A 16,081-nucleotide genomic window follows, 5' to 3' on the forward strand; every position below is an offset into this window, starting at 1 on the left:
CACAACCCGAGGAAAGTGATCCCTGTATTGCATAACCCCAGCCCTCTGTACCTCAATGCCAGCAAATGGAATAGTGCAGAGTGCGGCAATAATGCAGGTAAATATCATCAATTAAGGTTTGATATGACTCAGAAGAGCCATTCACAAGTCATCACATGGAAATTAATATCACAACTAAAATAAAAAATGGTAAACTAGGACATACACAAGCCATTTAAAATCTTCCATTAAGAAACACCAAATTTAAATCTAAGCTGAAGAGGCATTTAATTTTAATTTTCTGAAAATTCAGTTAATATAATGAGTTTAAAATATGGGCAAATTATCAGCCACACAGCGCATAAATAATACAGAAATACTTCCAATTAAGGCACACCAGCGTTTAGGGTTTGAAGCCGATCGGAAGAGGAATTCCGTAGTTATTAGGAGGGGAAATAATTTAACAAAGCTGGCAGACTGAAATTTACACAGCTCAGAGTGAACACCAAGTTTTCTTTTAATACACCCCACCAATGATGGAAGTTTGAAGCCTATCGAAAAAGGCATTCCTCAGTAACTGATCTGATTCCATTGATTCCAAGATTTTTAACAATTTCAGCAAAAATTTCACTTTCACTCGGTCAGAGTGAACTTTCGGGACGTCATTCTCCCTTCAGAATGCATCATTGTTAAAAGTTTGAAGCCGACCAGACGAATTGTTCTTCTGTTATTGAATATAAATATCACTTTATTCAATGAAATTAGAAAAACTGGGGCTGATGGCTCCCAATAACAGCGTGAGCCAGGGTGAAAAGTTGAAGTCGATCTGATGAATCATTCTCCAGTTTTGGCACAGATTCCAACGATACCATAATAATAATAATAATAATAATAATAATAATAATAATAATAATAATAATAATAATAATAAAAACAGCTTAGTAAAATAAAATGACATGAAAAGGCTTAACTGGTATTCCCAAGGCTGGCATAACTGGTATTCCCAAGGCTGGCATAACTGGTATTCCCAAGGCTGGCATAACTGGTATTCCCAAGGCTGGCATAACTGGTATTCCCAAGGCTGGCATAACTGGTATTCCCAAGGCTGGCATAAGTGGTATTCCCAAGGCTGGCATAACTGGTATTCCCAAGGCTGGCATAAGTGGTATTCCCAAGGCTGGCATAACTGGTATTCCCAAGGCTGGCATAACTGGTATTCCCAAGGCTGGCATAAGTGGTATTCCCAAGGCTGGAATAAGTGGTATTCTCAAGGCTGGCATAACTGGTATTCCCAAGGCTGGCATAACTGGTATTCCCAAGGCTGGCATAACTGGTATTCCCAAGGCTGGCATAACTGGTATTCCCAAGGCTGGCATAACTGGTATTCCCAAGGCTGGCATAACTGGTATTCCCAAGGCTGGCATAAGTGGTATTCCCAAGGCTGGCATAACTGGTATTCCCAAGGCTGGCATAAGTGGTATTCCCAAGGCTGGCATAACTGGTATTCCCAAGGCTGGCATAACTGGTATTCCCAAGGCTGGCATAACTGGTATTCCCAAGGCTGGCATAACTGGTATTCCCAAGGCTGGCATAACTGGTATTCCCAAGGCTGGCATAACTGGTATTCCCAAGGCTGGAATAACTGGTATTCCCAAGGCTGGCATAACTGGTATTCCCAAGGCTGGCATAACTGGTATTCCCAAGGCTGGCATAAGTGGTATTCCCAAGGCTGGCATAAGTGGTATTCCCAAGGCTGGCATAACTGGTATTCCCAAGGCTGGCATAACTGGTATTCCCAAGGCTGGCATAAGTGGTATTCCCAAGGCTGGCATAACTGGTATTCCCAAGGCTGGCATAACTGGTATTCCCAAGGCTGGCATAACTGGTATTCCCAAGGCTGGCATAACTGGTATTCCCAAGGCTGGCATAAGTAGTATTCCCAAGGCTGGCATAAGTAGTATTCCCAAGGCTGGCATAAGTAGTATTCCCAAGGCTGGCATAAGTAGTATTCCCAAGGCTGGCATAAGTAGTATTCCCAAGACTGGCATAAAGGTATTCCCAAGACTGGCATAAAGGTATTCCCAAGACTGGCATAATGGTATTCCCAAAGATGGCATAACTGGAATTCCCAAGGCTGGCATAACTGGTATTCCCAAGGCTGGCATAACTGGTAAACATGGAGTGACAGGGGGACATGATCGTGACATAAAAGATACTTGGCAAGAAGAAAGCAAGCACACATCTCAGCATGATGAGAGAGCTGCTGTAACACGGAGAGCGCTGTATGATCCACACGGGTTTAGAGCTTCTATTTAAATATAACAAAGAGGAAAACATGAGAGACTGTATTTCCCCCCCTGATCCCTCCCCCCTGTCTCGTAGGGAGGGGGGAGTGCCTTGATGATGATTAAAGGGTCTTGATCCAAGGATTGTGAGCTACTCTCCTCATCCTTGGATCATACCTGATTACCTTTCATTTCTTAGACAGGAGTAGCATTAAAAGATTTAATAATAATAATAATTAATAATAATAATTATTAATAATAATAACTAATAATAATAATTAATAATAATAATAATTAATAATAATAATTATTAATAATAATAATTAATAATATTTTGCAAGTGCTGTGTGATCCTTACAGGATTACGTATTATTTGATTTTAATAATAAAATATAAAAAAATTATAATAATAATACATATAATAATAATAATTACTGATCGTCAGAGCACTGATGATGTAACAATATTTGCCCGAAAAATGAAACTTAAAACCCACACACACACACAACTTTGATATGCCTTTGATGAGTTTCGAGAGTGTTTCTACTCCCTGAGCCCGGCCATGGGCCTGGCTCGTCTGGTGCTTGCCTGGTCAACCAGGCTGTTGCTGCTAGTGGTGGCCCACTGCCCTCACATATCCATCACAGCCTGCTTGATCTCTTGATGACTTCTTCGCTTGTCCCAACAGTGTTTCTGATATCAGACATAGACAGAGATGTAAACCATAGCACCGTATGATCCTTTGCAGACGATACTAGGATCTGCATGAGAGTGTCATCAATTGACGACACGATAAATCTCCAGGAAGATATAAACCAAGTTTTCCAATGGGCAACAGAGAACAATATGATGGTCAATGAAGACAAATTCCAACTACTCCGTTATGGAAAACTGGAGGAAATAATAACTAGGACTGAGTATACTACAAACTCTAATCACACAATAGAGCGGAAAGTAATGTGAAGGACCTGGGAGTGGTAATGTCCAAAGATCTCACTTTCAAGGACCACAACAATGCCACTATCACATCTGCGAGGAAACTGATAGGATGGATAATGAGAACATTCAAGACAAGAGATACTAAGCCAATGATGATCCTTTTTAAATCACTTGTTCTCTCTAGGCTGGAATACTGCTGTACATTAACATCCCCATTCAAGGCAGGTGAAATTGCAGATCTAGAGAGTGTACAGAGAACCTTTACTGCACATATAAGTTCAATCAAACACCTTAACTAGTGGGAACACCTGGAAGCACTTGACTTGTACTCACTAGAGAGATATATCATAATATATACCTGGAAGATGCTAGAGGGACTGGTCTCTAATCTACACACAGAAATCACTCCCTACAAAGCAAAAGACTTGGCAGGCGATGCACCATACCCCCAGTGAAAAGTAGGGGCGTCACTGGTACACTAAGAGAAAACACAATTAGTGTCTGGGGCCCAAGACTGTTCAACAGCCTCCCACCAACCATAAGGTCTTGAGGATATCTCTCCAAGAGAGAACCCGCAGTAATGGATTTAAATTAGATAAGTTTAGATTTAGAAAGAACATAGGAAAGTATTGGTTTGGAAATAGGGTAGTTGATGAGTGGAACATTCTACCTAGTTGGGTTATTGAGGCTGGGACTTTGGGTAGTTTCAAATTTAGGTTGGATAAGTACATGAGTGGGAGGGGTTGGATTTGAGTGGGACTTGCACATCGGAGCTTGTTTCTTGGGTGGCATTGAAAGTTGGGTTGGTCAAATGTTTGTTAGTGGGATGAATTGTAAAGGACCTGCCTAGTATGGGCCAACAGGCCTGCTGCAGTGTTCCTTTTTTCTTATGTTCTTATAAGGGGAATTACCAATAGACCCCTGGTGGTTGTCTTCAAGAGGGAGGTAGACAGATACCTAAAGTCAGTGCCGGATCAGCCGGGCTGTGGTTCGTACGATGGACTATGCGGCCAGCAGTAACAGCCTGGGTGATCAGGCCCTGATTCACCGGGAGGCCTGGTCATGGACCGGGCCGCGGGGGCGTTGATCCCCGGAATACCCTCCAGGCAGGCTGGGGCCACAGCTAGGTAACACACACACACACACACACACACACACACACACACACACACACACACACACACACACACACACACACACACACACACACACACACCCACACACACACACACACACACACACACACGCACACGCACGCACGCACACACACACACACACACACTATTTCACCTCAAAACCAAAAATTCACAAACACTGGATAATATTTGCCATAAACTTACCTTTTTAAAAAAAAAAAAAACTATTGTCAGACAGCAAGCCAGAAGAACCCTTAAGGAGAAGAGCACTAAGGGTGATGCCTTGGCTAACACTGCGTATACGCCTTTATTTCCAGGCCTCCGGGAGCAGATGCGTAAGTGATACGCTCTATAATTAATCATTACCTGTTATAATTGCGTATGATTGTCAGATATTTCCCTCGTAGCGTTTGTTTCTCGGATGATAGTGCCAGAGGGGGAGGGGGAGGGGAGGTGGGAAGAGGGGGTTCAGCGTAGATGGGTGTAGTAGTTGGGGAGTTGAAGAGACGGGAGGGGGGTGGATAGGCTTGAGGAGGGATGTGTTGGATGGGGAGAGGGAAGAGGAGGAGGTAGAGGGAGAGAGGAAGGGGAGTTGGATAGAGAGAATGGGGTGAGTGGAGGGATATGGAAAAAGTAGAAGGGGGAACTGAGGGGAGGGGGGGAGGAGGAAGTTGCTTAGCTTGGAGGAGAGGAGAGTTGAAAGGTACGATTGACGCTTACATTGTATTATCGTAGATGGTAAATACTGTGTGTGTGTGTGTGTGTGTGTGTGTGTGTGTGTGTGTGTGTGTGTGTGTGTGTGTGTGTGTGTGTGTGTGTGTGTGTATTCACTTACCTATATGTGGTTGCAGAAGTCGAGTCACAGCTCCTAGCCCTGCCTCTTCGCTGGTAGCTACTAGGTCCACTCTCTCCCTGCTCCATGAACATTGTCGTATCTCTTCTTAAAGCTATGTATAGAGCCTGCCTCCACTACATCATTAGCAAGAAAACGCTCTAGAATCAGATGTCTAATTAGTGAACACTTCCGTGGGTAGAAAAAAAGACAGTTTGGTTATAGAAATATACTTGTCAGTCTATAGAATGGTCACAAAATGATTTTAAACCAGCATATTTCCATAATTTTTAAAGGGGTGGTTCTGTAAACCAGGGGAAGGCCTCGGTCAAATGACCAAAAACTCCTGCGGCGGGTCATCATATAACCCGCGTCAGAAAACACTTGTCCTGTTTCCTGACGTACCTGACCTAACCTTCCTCGCCTCGCGTCAGAAATTCTGACCCCCAAAACTCATTTTACCGATCCTGCTTTTTTTGGTATCTAATTCTAAGCGTGGATTTCTTAACGCTTTCGGTTGTTTCAGATCCTATTGTCGTTAATCTAAGTTTGGTAAGAGTTAGAATGGATTGGGTTAGGTTAATTTAAGATACATAAATCTATAAAAAGTATATAGTGTCCGACAAGAAAAATCAACGTCCAAATCCCAGTCTTTGTCACTAGTGAGGGGGAGGGGAGAATCACCTAAAAAAAACACATTAAAACAAAAAAACACAATTTACCCTTTATAAACCATATGAAAGTGAAAAAGGTGATACCAGACCAATCCCAAATACGAGAAAATACACAATGAAGAGAATATACATACACTGGCTACAATACGCTTTATACACGGACTGTGTAATGTATTTTTTGGCTATGTAATGCATTTTTTGAGTGTTATTACGTAAGGATCCTCATAATGGCTTTTCCGGACAGATTTTTTGACAAATTTGCACGATAAAAAAAGAATCACGTTCATTGATGGGTAGATTACACTGTTTGCTGTTTAGGCCCGTTCATTAGCTCGACATTAACGGGGATTCTGTTGTCGTTTTGTGGTTAACAGGAGTGGGGAGTGGGAAGGTTGGGGAGGAGGATGAGTGGACGAATGGAAAGATAAAGAGGAGAAATGGAAGAATGTTGGCGATGTTATTATTAACAGAAGTTAATATAGGGTGAGATTAACAAAGGTTCTGATTAACATGGTGGGTGGGGCTAACGTAAGACGTGGTTAACATATGTTGTGGTTAGCATAGGGCGTGGTTAACATAGGGCGTGGTTAGCTTAAGGGTGAGGTTATCATAACGTGTGGTTAAAAAAAGAAGGAGGTTAACATAGTGTGTAGTTAACACAGGGTTAGATTAATATATCATAAGGTTAACATAACGTGAGGTTAACATGATGTGTAGTTGAAATAAGCACAGTTAACATAGGTTGACGGTGAGGTTAATATTGGATGTGGTTATCAAAGGCTGTGGTTAATACTGCTTGAGTTTAATACCAGTACATAATCTTTGAAAATCGAAGAATTTAAGAGTTTAACATCGGCTGAATTGTCCTTGATTAACATGAGAGGGTTAACACAAGTGACGCCGAGTTAACGGCTGATTGACAGGGTTAACACCGCCAAATTAACAGGGGGGAGAGTGAGTTCAGGGAGACACGGCAGATTAACTCCCCCGCGTGTTAATTAACACGGATGTGAGGGAGGGGGCGGTGGTGGGGGTTGGGTTGGAGAGGGTATGAGAGGAGAGTGGGTGGGTAGGCGAGAGGGGAGAAGGAAAGGTAGTGAAGAGGAAAGGGGGGAGGGGAGGTGAAGGGGAAACCAGTTAACACCCCAAGTTAACCTAACAATGACAGGTTTGACTCACCTACCGTCTCTTAGCGTCCAAGGTAATCAATATTCTCTCTCTCTCTCTCTCTCTCTCTCTCTCTCTCTCTCTCTCTCTCTCTCTCTCTCTCTCTCTCTCTCTCTCTCTCTTTACACAGGGTGTAGCAAGGTTAGGTTAAGGATTCCTAACTTTATTGACAAGCTATTTACAGGTTAAAGATTCCTAACTTTATTGACAAGCTATTTACAGGTTAAGGATTCCTAACTTTATTGACAAGCTAAGAGCTGTTACCTGCATCAGCTCATTTGAACATTTTCCCAACGAAGAGAAGGTTAAAAGAGGAAAGGTAGGAAGGGAATGGAGAGAGGAAAGGTAGAGGAGGGGAATGTGGGTAAGAGAGGTTAGGGAGGGGACGTAGGGCGTGGAGGGTAGACGAATGTAGGGGACGGAAGGGGAAGGATGGTAGGAGAGAGGGGTAAGGGATGGGAGACGCAGGTTAATTACAGGTGTGTTGACCACACGCTTAATCATTGACCACAACCGCCCACTGGTGACCACTACCTGCGTCCCACAGTAATATTGACTACTCTCGCCTGCAGGCCAGAGGGCACGCACAAGATAAACAGAATGAGTATATAGGCGTATATTGGAATACATAGGAGTATGTGGAATTACACAGAAGTATAGGGTAGTTTATGGGCGTACAATACGTAATAATACATAGGGCTATACGATAGTACTGTTCAAGGAGGTAGAGGGTAATGATATACTCCAGAAAATCCCGTTGTCAATATCAAATCACCTGCTGAGAAGCACTAATACTGTTTAGATAGCTTAGACAAGGGTGGCGTAGCAGGATCTCTGAGGGAAAGACACTGTAAAACAAGCTTTTATCAGACGTTTCGCTCTGAGTAGAAGAGTTTTAACAAGTTACACAGGTGATATGCAACGTTTTTATAAATACTCCTGGGAGTAGAAGCAAGTGAAATCCATTTACTCATAGATTTGGGTGTGAGGAATCGTGTGAGGAAGCACTGGTTAATTACGCTCAAATGTCGCCTGTTATCGGACTGGCACCTGTACACTACAGCACCATAGTTCTGTGTACTAATTACTTCCACTTCTAGACAGCACCCGTTCTTTGATGATGAGTTTAGCTCCTTGCTTTGCCATGAGATAGCAATGTTTGTCCTGATAAACTATGCATGTGTTGTTGGGTTGCGTGTTCTACAAGTTCATTGATGTTCTTGAATTTTGGTATGTGAAATCTCGCCAACGTAGTGTTTGTCACAACTACCACAGGGAATAGTGTAAATGTTGGCAGTATTGTTTTCCACTCTTGTGTTGTATTCTCCAAGGATTTTGGAAGTAATAAGTACGACGTTCGTTCCTCTTTTCTTTAACGTCTGTTAACTGGACCTGGTCACGGGTCCCGCGCCCGGTATTACCTGTGGAAAAAAAGAGGTCTGTCACAATCATTATACTATTTTGGCTTTGGAAAATATTTTCTGGGCTCTTTCCAATCTCGAATGAAGTGTAAAGGAAAGTGCAGAGTTGATAAGATACTTCTTATTTAGCCTCATTCCTTTTTTTTAAGTATCCAATACTGTAGATCGTATAGACTTCCAGAAAGAATCTCCAGTCGGAACTTATTATTTTTTTTTTATTATCACACCGGCCGATTCCCACCAAGGCAGGGTGGCCCGAAAAAGAAAAACTTTCACCATCATTCACTCCATCACTGTCTTGCCAGAAGGGTGCTTTACACTACAGTTTTTAAACTGCAACATTAACACCCCTCCTTCAGAGTGCAGGCACTGTACTTCCCATCTCCAGAACTCAAGTCCGGCCTGCCGGTTTCCCTGAATCCCTTCATAAATGTTACTTTGCTCACACTCCAACAGCACGTCAAGTATTAAAAACCATTTGTCTCCATTCACTCCTATCAAACACGCTCACGCATGCCTGCCGGAAGTCCAAGCCCCTCGCACACAAAACCTCCTTTACCCCATTGAATTTTCTTACCGTCGCGTGAGAAGTGTGTGAGGTCGCTTTCGCTGGCTGGCTTGCGGTGAACTACAGATATGAATTGCTGATCTGGTTTGATAAGCTTGGCCGAGACTAAAGATTCAAATGTGTCATGGGCTCAAAAATACTTGAAACGTCCAAAGAGAACGATAACTGCGACAGTTTTATTTTCCTGCGAAAACACTGCAAATATTGCTAGAAAAACGTTAAAAAAAAGTGGAATAAATGACGCAGTCGTCTTGATAACCCTCAGAAACTTTACCAGAAGAGGACACACCAGCCAGGCCAACATACGTGCCAGAGTATACACCATTCCTTGTGGCAGATGCGACAAATAAGAGAGGAAACTTAATACAAGCTAAACACCCGTATACCTGTAAGACTTGCACTACCAACAATACATGTGTTGTTTGTCGGGATAAACATGTAAAATTATGGCATGGCATGGCATGGCATGGTGCCAAGCTTGTCAGCAAGGGAACAAGGCCAGATGTCTTGTTAGAAAGCCTTGAAACTGAACTAAAGGGCATTTAGCTAAGCTAAACATTTGCACACATGGTGTTACAGAGACAGCTGCTAAGCCGACATCAGCCGGCATTTCTGCCTAATTGACCAATGCACCTGACGCAGAGCTCCACTACCCAAGATTCGTCACACTCAAATGATTTCAATCACCTCATCTTAACAGGGATCTCACCAGGCATCTCTTCTCCTATGATACTCACATATTTATACCTTCTGTGTGAATTAACAAAACTCACCGAGCAAAACGTTGTCCCACTTAAACCGTGTTCTGCAATACGTCTTTTCTTCGCTATTGTTGGCAATACGTTATTTGCATCCGCAAGGCTCTCACCCCATCATCTGCCCCCTCCCCACCATCCCTCTTTCCATTTTTCCCTTGGATGGGACAGGTCGTCCAGACAGATGGTAATTCTTCAGTAATAGTAACTCCAACTCTGATGGAAGTAAATTCTTGAAGATCCCGTAGCTGGAATACTTGACGACTTAGTCATTGCCCTACTGAAGCCTCCCAGCTCAGGCTGACACATTTCAATCATTTATGTGACCCATCCTGTGCGACAATATGACATGAAAATATAGTGTTAGCTTTTGTTCCCGCTAAGTAGCTGTCATATTGAACTGGGTACTAGCAAACTGCTGATGTATTCAGTTTCGCTAAAAAAAAAAAAAATCCATTATTCTTCCTCTATCATCCTTCTCCCTACCATCCAACTTCCCGCCAGCCCTCACCCCGCCAGCCCTCGCCCCGCCAGCCCTCGCCCCGCCAGCCCTCTCCCCGCCAGCTTTCAAACTAACCAAATAATCAATTATTGGCAGGGATCGATAGATAAAAATACAGGCTTCCATACTCTCTTCCTCGAGGAACAGCGCTCATCATCCCAGTTCTTTGTCCGCATCCTCATATCTGACGAGATTAGAATTTGCACGAAAGTGATATCCATTGAAGCCACATCAAATCTCCATGGTATAAACCGGGTCTTCAAGTAGGCCAGTACTGTGTCATTCACTGGAGCAGAGAAAGAATGTGATTACGCCAGATATTACATTTAACTATCACAGTTTTACCATCACAACTGCAATGAAAATGACAGGCTGGAAAAACTAAAACCTTTAAAATCAGAAATACCAAGCCAATGATGACACTGTTTAAGTTATTTGTTCTCCCTAGACTGGAATATTTCTGATAAAAATTAGACACATGTGCAGCATCTGGGTATCTTTACTGTAGATGTTTCGCCAACCAGTGGCTTTATCAATACAAAATCAAGGACATAATTGGAAGACAGAAGAACTATATACAGAAGAATATTTCTGGACGCTAGGAGCTCCTTTCATGACAGACGCAATGACAGCTCAGAAGAATGTACAGGAAACTTTCACCGCCCATTTAAATATAACTACATAAATTACTGGGAACACAATTAATGGATAAATGCAGATATCGGTTACTGACTGCATAAAACCAGTGAAGCTTGAATCTACTGGAACGTCTCGTGGTACTTGCAATTTACTCTCAGGAGCAAAGACGAGATACCCGATAATATCTGCATAAAAGAAACTTGAAGACCTTGTTCAAAGTCTGCACACTACCATAACAACGTACCTGACCGAAAGATAAGGTTGGTACTGCAAAATAAATACAGTGAAGAGTTGAGTCTCCATGAGCACAATAGTTCCGCGATCCAAGATTATTCAACCTGGAAAAAGCAGATATCAGAAACGTTGCCGGAACAAGTGTAGAGGTTTTTAAGAAGAGAGTGGATCAGTACCTCCGCCAGGTGCCATTTCAACCAGGCTATGATGGATCTGTGGGCTAGCGGACCGCTAACAGCAACAACCTGGCTGAAGAAGCAGTCAGCAACCCTGGTCCCAGGCTGGGCTGAGAGACTAGAAAAACTCTGGAAATCAGTCATAGATACATCACAAGTATAAATCATAATATCGTGAAATACACACATACACACACACACATACAGACCAATAGCTGTGACACGACCCCGGCAACCACACATATAGGTGAGTACACACACACACACACACACACACACACACACACACACACACACACACACACACACACACACACACACACACACACACACACACACACACACACACACAAAGAGTAACTATAACTAGAGCTGAGTTAATAAACCAAGAGAGTTAGCCAAGACTCAGTAGTTATGCCAACATAGTTAAACGTGGTCAGCGTAAGTCACTAGACCCATCCTCGACCACTCTGAAGGTCGTTAGCCACTAACTACCCAATTATCGATTGCAATACTTATTGACTTTGCGTTAGGGACTCGACAACACTGTGACTCCCACACGTTCACTGTGACTCCCACACGTTCACTGTGACTCCCACACGTTCACTATGACTCCCACACGTTCACTATGACTCCCACACGTTCAATGGTCGTCACCACAATTATGGCAGTGGTGGAAATTATTGATTTTAATTATATTAGCGATAAAAATGTATTTATGACGATAGTAAAGAAAGTGATGATAATGATAATGCTAAAAGATAGTGGCTGTAATGATACTGAGAGTGATACTGATAATACGTGTGTGTGAGAGATAGAGAAGTGCAATTTCTCTCTCCCTGTCCGTATAGTACTCTCACACCCAGAGTATTCTTCTTCTGTAACACATTACTGAGTTTATAATTGTAGTCTCTCTCAATATTCTGTAGCTTCTTTTGTTAAGTTCATTCTTTTTCATAGGGGAGCACCAGACTACTACTACTACTACTACTACTACTACTACTACTACTACTACTTTTTCTCCTCCTCCTCTTTTCCCTTTTCCCTTGAAATAATTTCTTTTCACTCCTCCCTTATTCTCGATTTTAGTACAACACCTCCCATTTTCCCCAGGTGCTGTATGACCCGTACGGGGTCTAGCGCCTCCACAAGAAGGGCTTACCTAGCAAGGCCCAGTAGGCCTGCCGCAGTGCTCTTCCATTTTTTTTTTTAGTTTTTTTCGTCGAAGATGCTAATTTATTGTGGGTCCAATATCCATCATGTGGAAGGTAGCGCAAAAATCGTATGAATACACAATAGCCGAATGGATGACTAACCCTTCTGAACACCAGACCAAACTGACGATGATTTGCTGAAAAAATGTCTCGCTTACCATTAGAAATTTTGAGTAGTAGATTATTATTATTATTATTATTATTATTATTATTATTATTATTATTATTATTAACTAGTATTATTATTATTATATTGGTATTTATAGAGTAAAAAAGTTGAAAGCATTCTTAGAAGTCTGTTTAGGCAGTCAATAACTCTTCCGTTTTTTTTTTAAATGGGATGGGTTTTTAGGACTTGCATGTTAATTGTAACTATTAATTCCCCAGAAGCAAAATTAATGACTCACTGGCAATAATAATGAATCTTTATTGAAGAAATAAAAGAAATATTAATACAGTTGCTTGTATGTATTCATTTTTTTTTTACTATTAACAAAATACAACATAGGTTAAAATAAATGAAAGCCATTTAGAAAGCCTGATCAAAATATTGTCAATAACGAAAAAAAGATAATTGGAAAATGACATCATTTATCATTACCTTATAAGTAACATATGAAACGTTGCATTAAAATTATGAAAAGTAAAATATAAAATAAAATATCAAATATAAAGAAAATAATAATTCTTTGTGAGATTTTTTGTTGAGCTAATGGTAAGAGAAATTTTTATATCAGGTTTGTGTTTGATTATTTTGAGATTATGCACCACAAATTTCATCAGAAAGTCCACTTTAATCAGACTAGCCAAAAGTCATCGCTGAAAACAATGTCTCACGTCAATATATGTTAATGTCGCCATGACTGAAATATTTCAGTAATGGAAAATACCAGTGTTTCAGAATTTAATTTTCTGGAGATTTTCTGCGATGATCCGGTCACCAACAACTCTCTTAGTATTTTCAAGTTTAGCTCTTTTAAGTCGACAAATATTTGCCTCCAAACTGGGGCAGCTTTGTAAATCAGTTGCATCCCAAAAGTATCCAAAGGTATCCACTGCATCCATTGCATATTCAACTTATCCAACGTTGCAATGTCTGTGCACTTGATAAATTTTAAAGTTTCTTTAGATGATGTTACGTTTGGTTGGGTCAGACTATATTTATTTCCAACATATCTTGTTTTTTTTTTAATATAGCCGGAGAAAAAGATGGTCAGAAATGAGATTAAGAAAATCTTGGGGCGGCAGTGCATGCCGCGTGCCAACAATTTTTTCTCGCTTGTCACCTTAGGCACAGTGTCATGGTCCGGCACTCCTGTATCTAGAAACCAGGCCCCAAAAGGGTTAACATTCAATCTAGATACATATTTCCAATTCATTTTCATCTCTTCCGAGGGAATTTAGGATATTTGCTAATTAACTGGAGTGCATGTGGTGAGAAAGAGACAGTTTCAGAGATGAACTTCATTGAGACGTTTAGCCTGCGAACAGGATTCTTCACTCTCAGTAAAGTCCCTCACTGCAACTGTGCCTTTCTCAATCGGCTTTGCGCTGTTCATCTCTAACTGGAGGACATCGTGTAACCTGAGATCGTCTTCTCCCCGGCAGGAAAGAGCTTCAACCTGTCCATCATCATCAGCACGGCGCCCATGCAGATGACCACGCTCACGAAAGCCATCAAGGTGACGGTGGACGGGCCCAGGGAACCACGTAACAAGTCACGTGAGTGGATAGTGGGTAGGTGGATGGGTGGAGAGTGGTGGGTGAATGCGAGTGGTGGGTGGATGGGTGGTGAATGAGTGGAGACTGGGAGATTGGTTGATGGATGGGGAGGGGGAGAAAGGTGGATGGATGGGTGTGGTCATTGCAGACCATAAAATAAGGTCAGAACCTATAATAAGGACATTAGGGGAATGACTACTCATTCTAACAAACAAAACACAAAAAAAGTGTTTAGTAAATCGAACAAAATCCAGCATTAAACAAGTACAATAGTGAGTACCCCAAGGCACGGTCCTTGCACCTTCCTTTATTTTCTAATTCTCATAGCGCTCTTACGCCTGAAATACTATTCTGTGCCTACATTTACTTTTGTGGTGGGAGAAACGTCAGAGCTGGAAAATCTACAGAGATTATTTATTGTTAGAACAGTCATAAACTATCTAAACTGCTGGGAACTCCTCAGAATAATCGGAATACTGCCGGAACAAAACTACAGATTTTCGAAAGGAAACTGGACCACTATCTCCTTCAAATTATTATCAGCCGGATTATGATGTGCTATTTGGACCTGCTGGTAGTTAGCACAAACAGCGTGGTTGAGCGGGACGATCAACAAGCTGTTGATCGCCTTGTTGTCTCGTAGTCCTGGGTTAGAGCTACGAGACAGATCGTAGATATGACACAGGTTTGTAACCTCAAGAATAGAAATGAGTCAGGCATTTAGTCATATATACACGGAAAATACTTGACCAGGTCCCCAGTCCGCACAGCACCACAGTAATATACTGGAGTGAGAAATATGGAAGAGAAGTGAAGAATAAACCAAGTGAAAAACAGAGGTGCCACTGGCACTAATAAAGAACATGCAATGTGAGACACCTCAAGCTTGTAGCAGCAGATGTAATATTGCTGCCAAAAATGGAAAAGATTTTTTAACAGGAAACTGGACCACTAATTATCCTTCTTACCTGAAGGATGATTCTGAGTGTCAACGACCTCGCGGCCCGGTCCCAGACAAGGCTTCCCGTGGCTCAAAACTTGATCAGCCAGTCAGTTACTGCTGACCCCGCGCAGTCCAACGTACTAACCACAGCCCGGCTGGAGATTTCAACTTTCCAAATGTTAAATGAAAGATAGTAGCCAGAAGCATTATTCCGGACCTGGAACCTGGAAGCACATTGGCCCTGAGACCTATTGGAGTTCTGTGAAAAATTTGGTTTGAATCAACAGTTAACAGAACTTGCTGTAAATGAAAATACACTAGACTTGATGTATGACCATCAAGTCTAGTGTATGACCAGTGTATGAACATTTAAATTCAGAAACAAAGTTTGTAAATTATAAAAATATAAATGTTTTGCGGAAGAAGTCGGAAAGGACAAAAGAAGAACGTAAAACATAAGAAAAATGGATACCGAAGGAAGGAAAGGTAATCTTAACCGAGAGAATACTGACACAGCAGAAAGTAACACGTTTACACGAGACGGGAGAAACACGAAAGGAGCAAAAAACCGTCCACGATATTGTAGATCTTAAATTCTCGTATTTCCATACATATGTAAAATCCAAGTCAAGATCCATCTACAGGACTGACTCATTACTCACGAAAAGTTCAAATAATGACGACAAAAAAAGATATGAAGAAATTTTAAAAGATCAATATGAATTAGAATTTGGTAAAGAATTAAACGAAAGTGGACTAGACGGATAGTTTTGCATTATCTCTGCTTGCAATACAAATCATATATTTGACACAAGCATTTATCAATACCTTTAATATATCGGATTCCGGATCCCAGCCTAGAGCCAGGCTTGTCTGATGCATGCATGGTCAACCA

General features: G+C 41.7%; 1 protein-coding gene across 2 annotated transcripts in view; it reads left to right on the forward strand.

Moving 5' to 3' along the window:
• LOC128691660 (segmentation protein Runt) overlaps positions 1 to 16,081 on the forward strand; it is a 113,489-nt gene that overhangs the window by 75,355 nt on the left and 22,053 nt on the right. Inside the window, exon 2 of one of the 2 annotated variants that reach the window (XM_053780506.2) lies at positions 14,130 to 14,258. In XM_053780506.2, the coding sequence (XP_053636481.1) occupies positions 14,130 to 14,258 (129 nt within the window). The remainder of the gene's footprint in view (positions 1 to 14,129; positions 14,259 to 16,081) is intronic. The other variant, XM_053780507.2, reaches the window with a different exon arrangement.

The sequence above is a fragment of the Cherax quadricarinatus genome, chromosome 26 (assembly GCF_038502225.1).
Source record: "Cherax quadricarinatus isolate ZL_2023a chromosome 26, ASM3850222v1, whole genome shotgun sequence".
Taxonomy (NCBI): Eukaryota; Metazoa; Arthropoda; class Malacostraca; order Decapoda; family Parastacidae; genus Cherax; species Cherax quadricarinatus.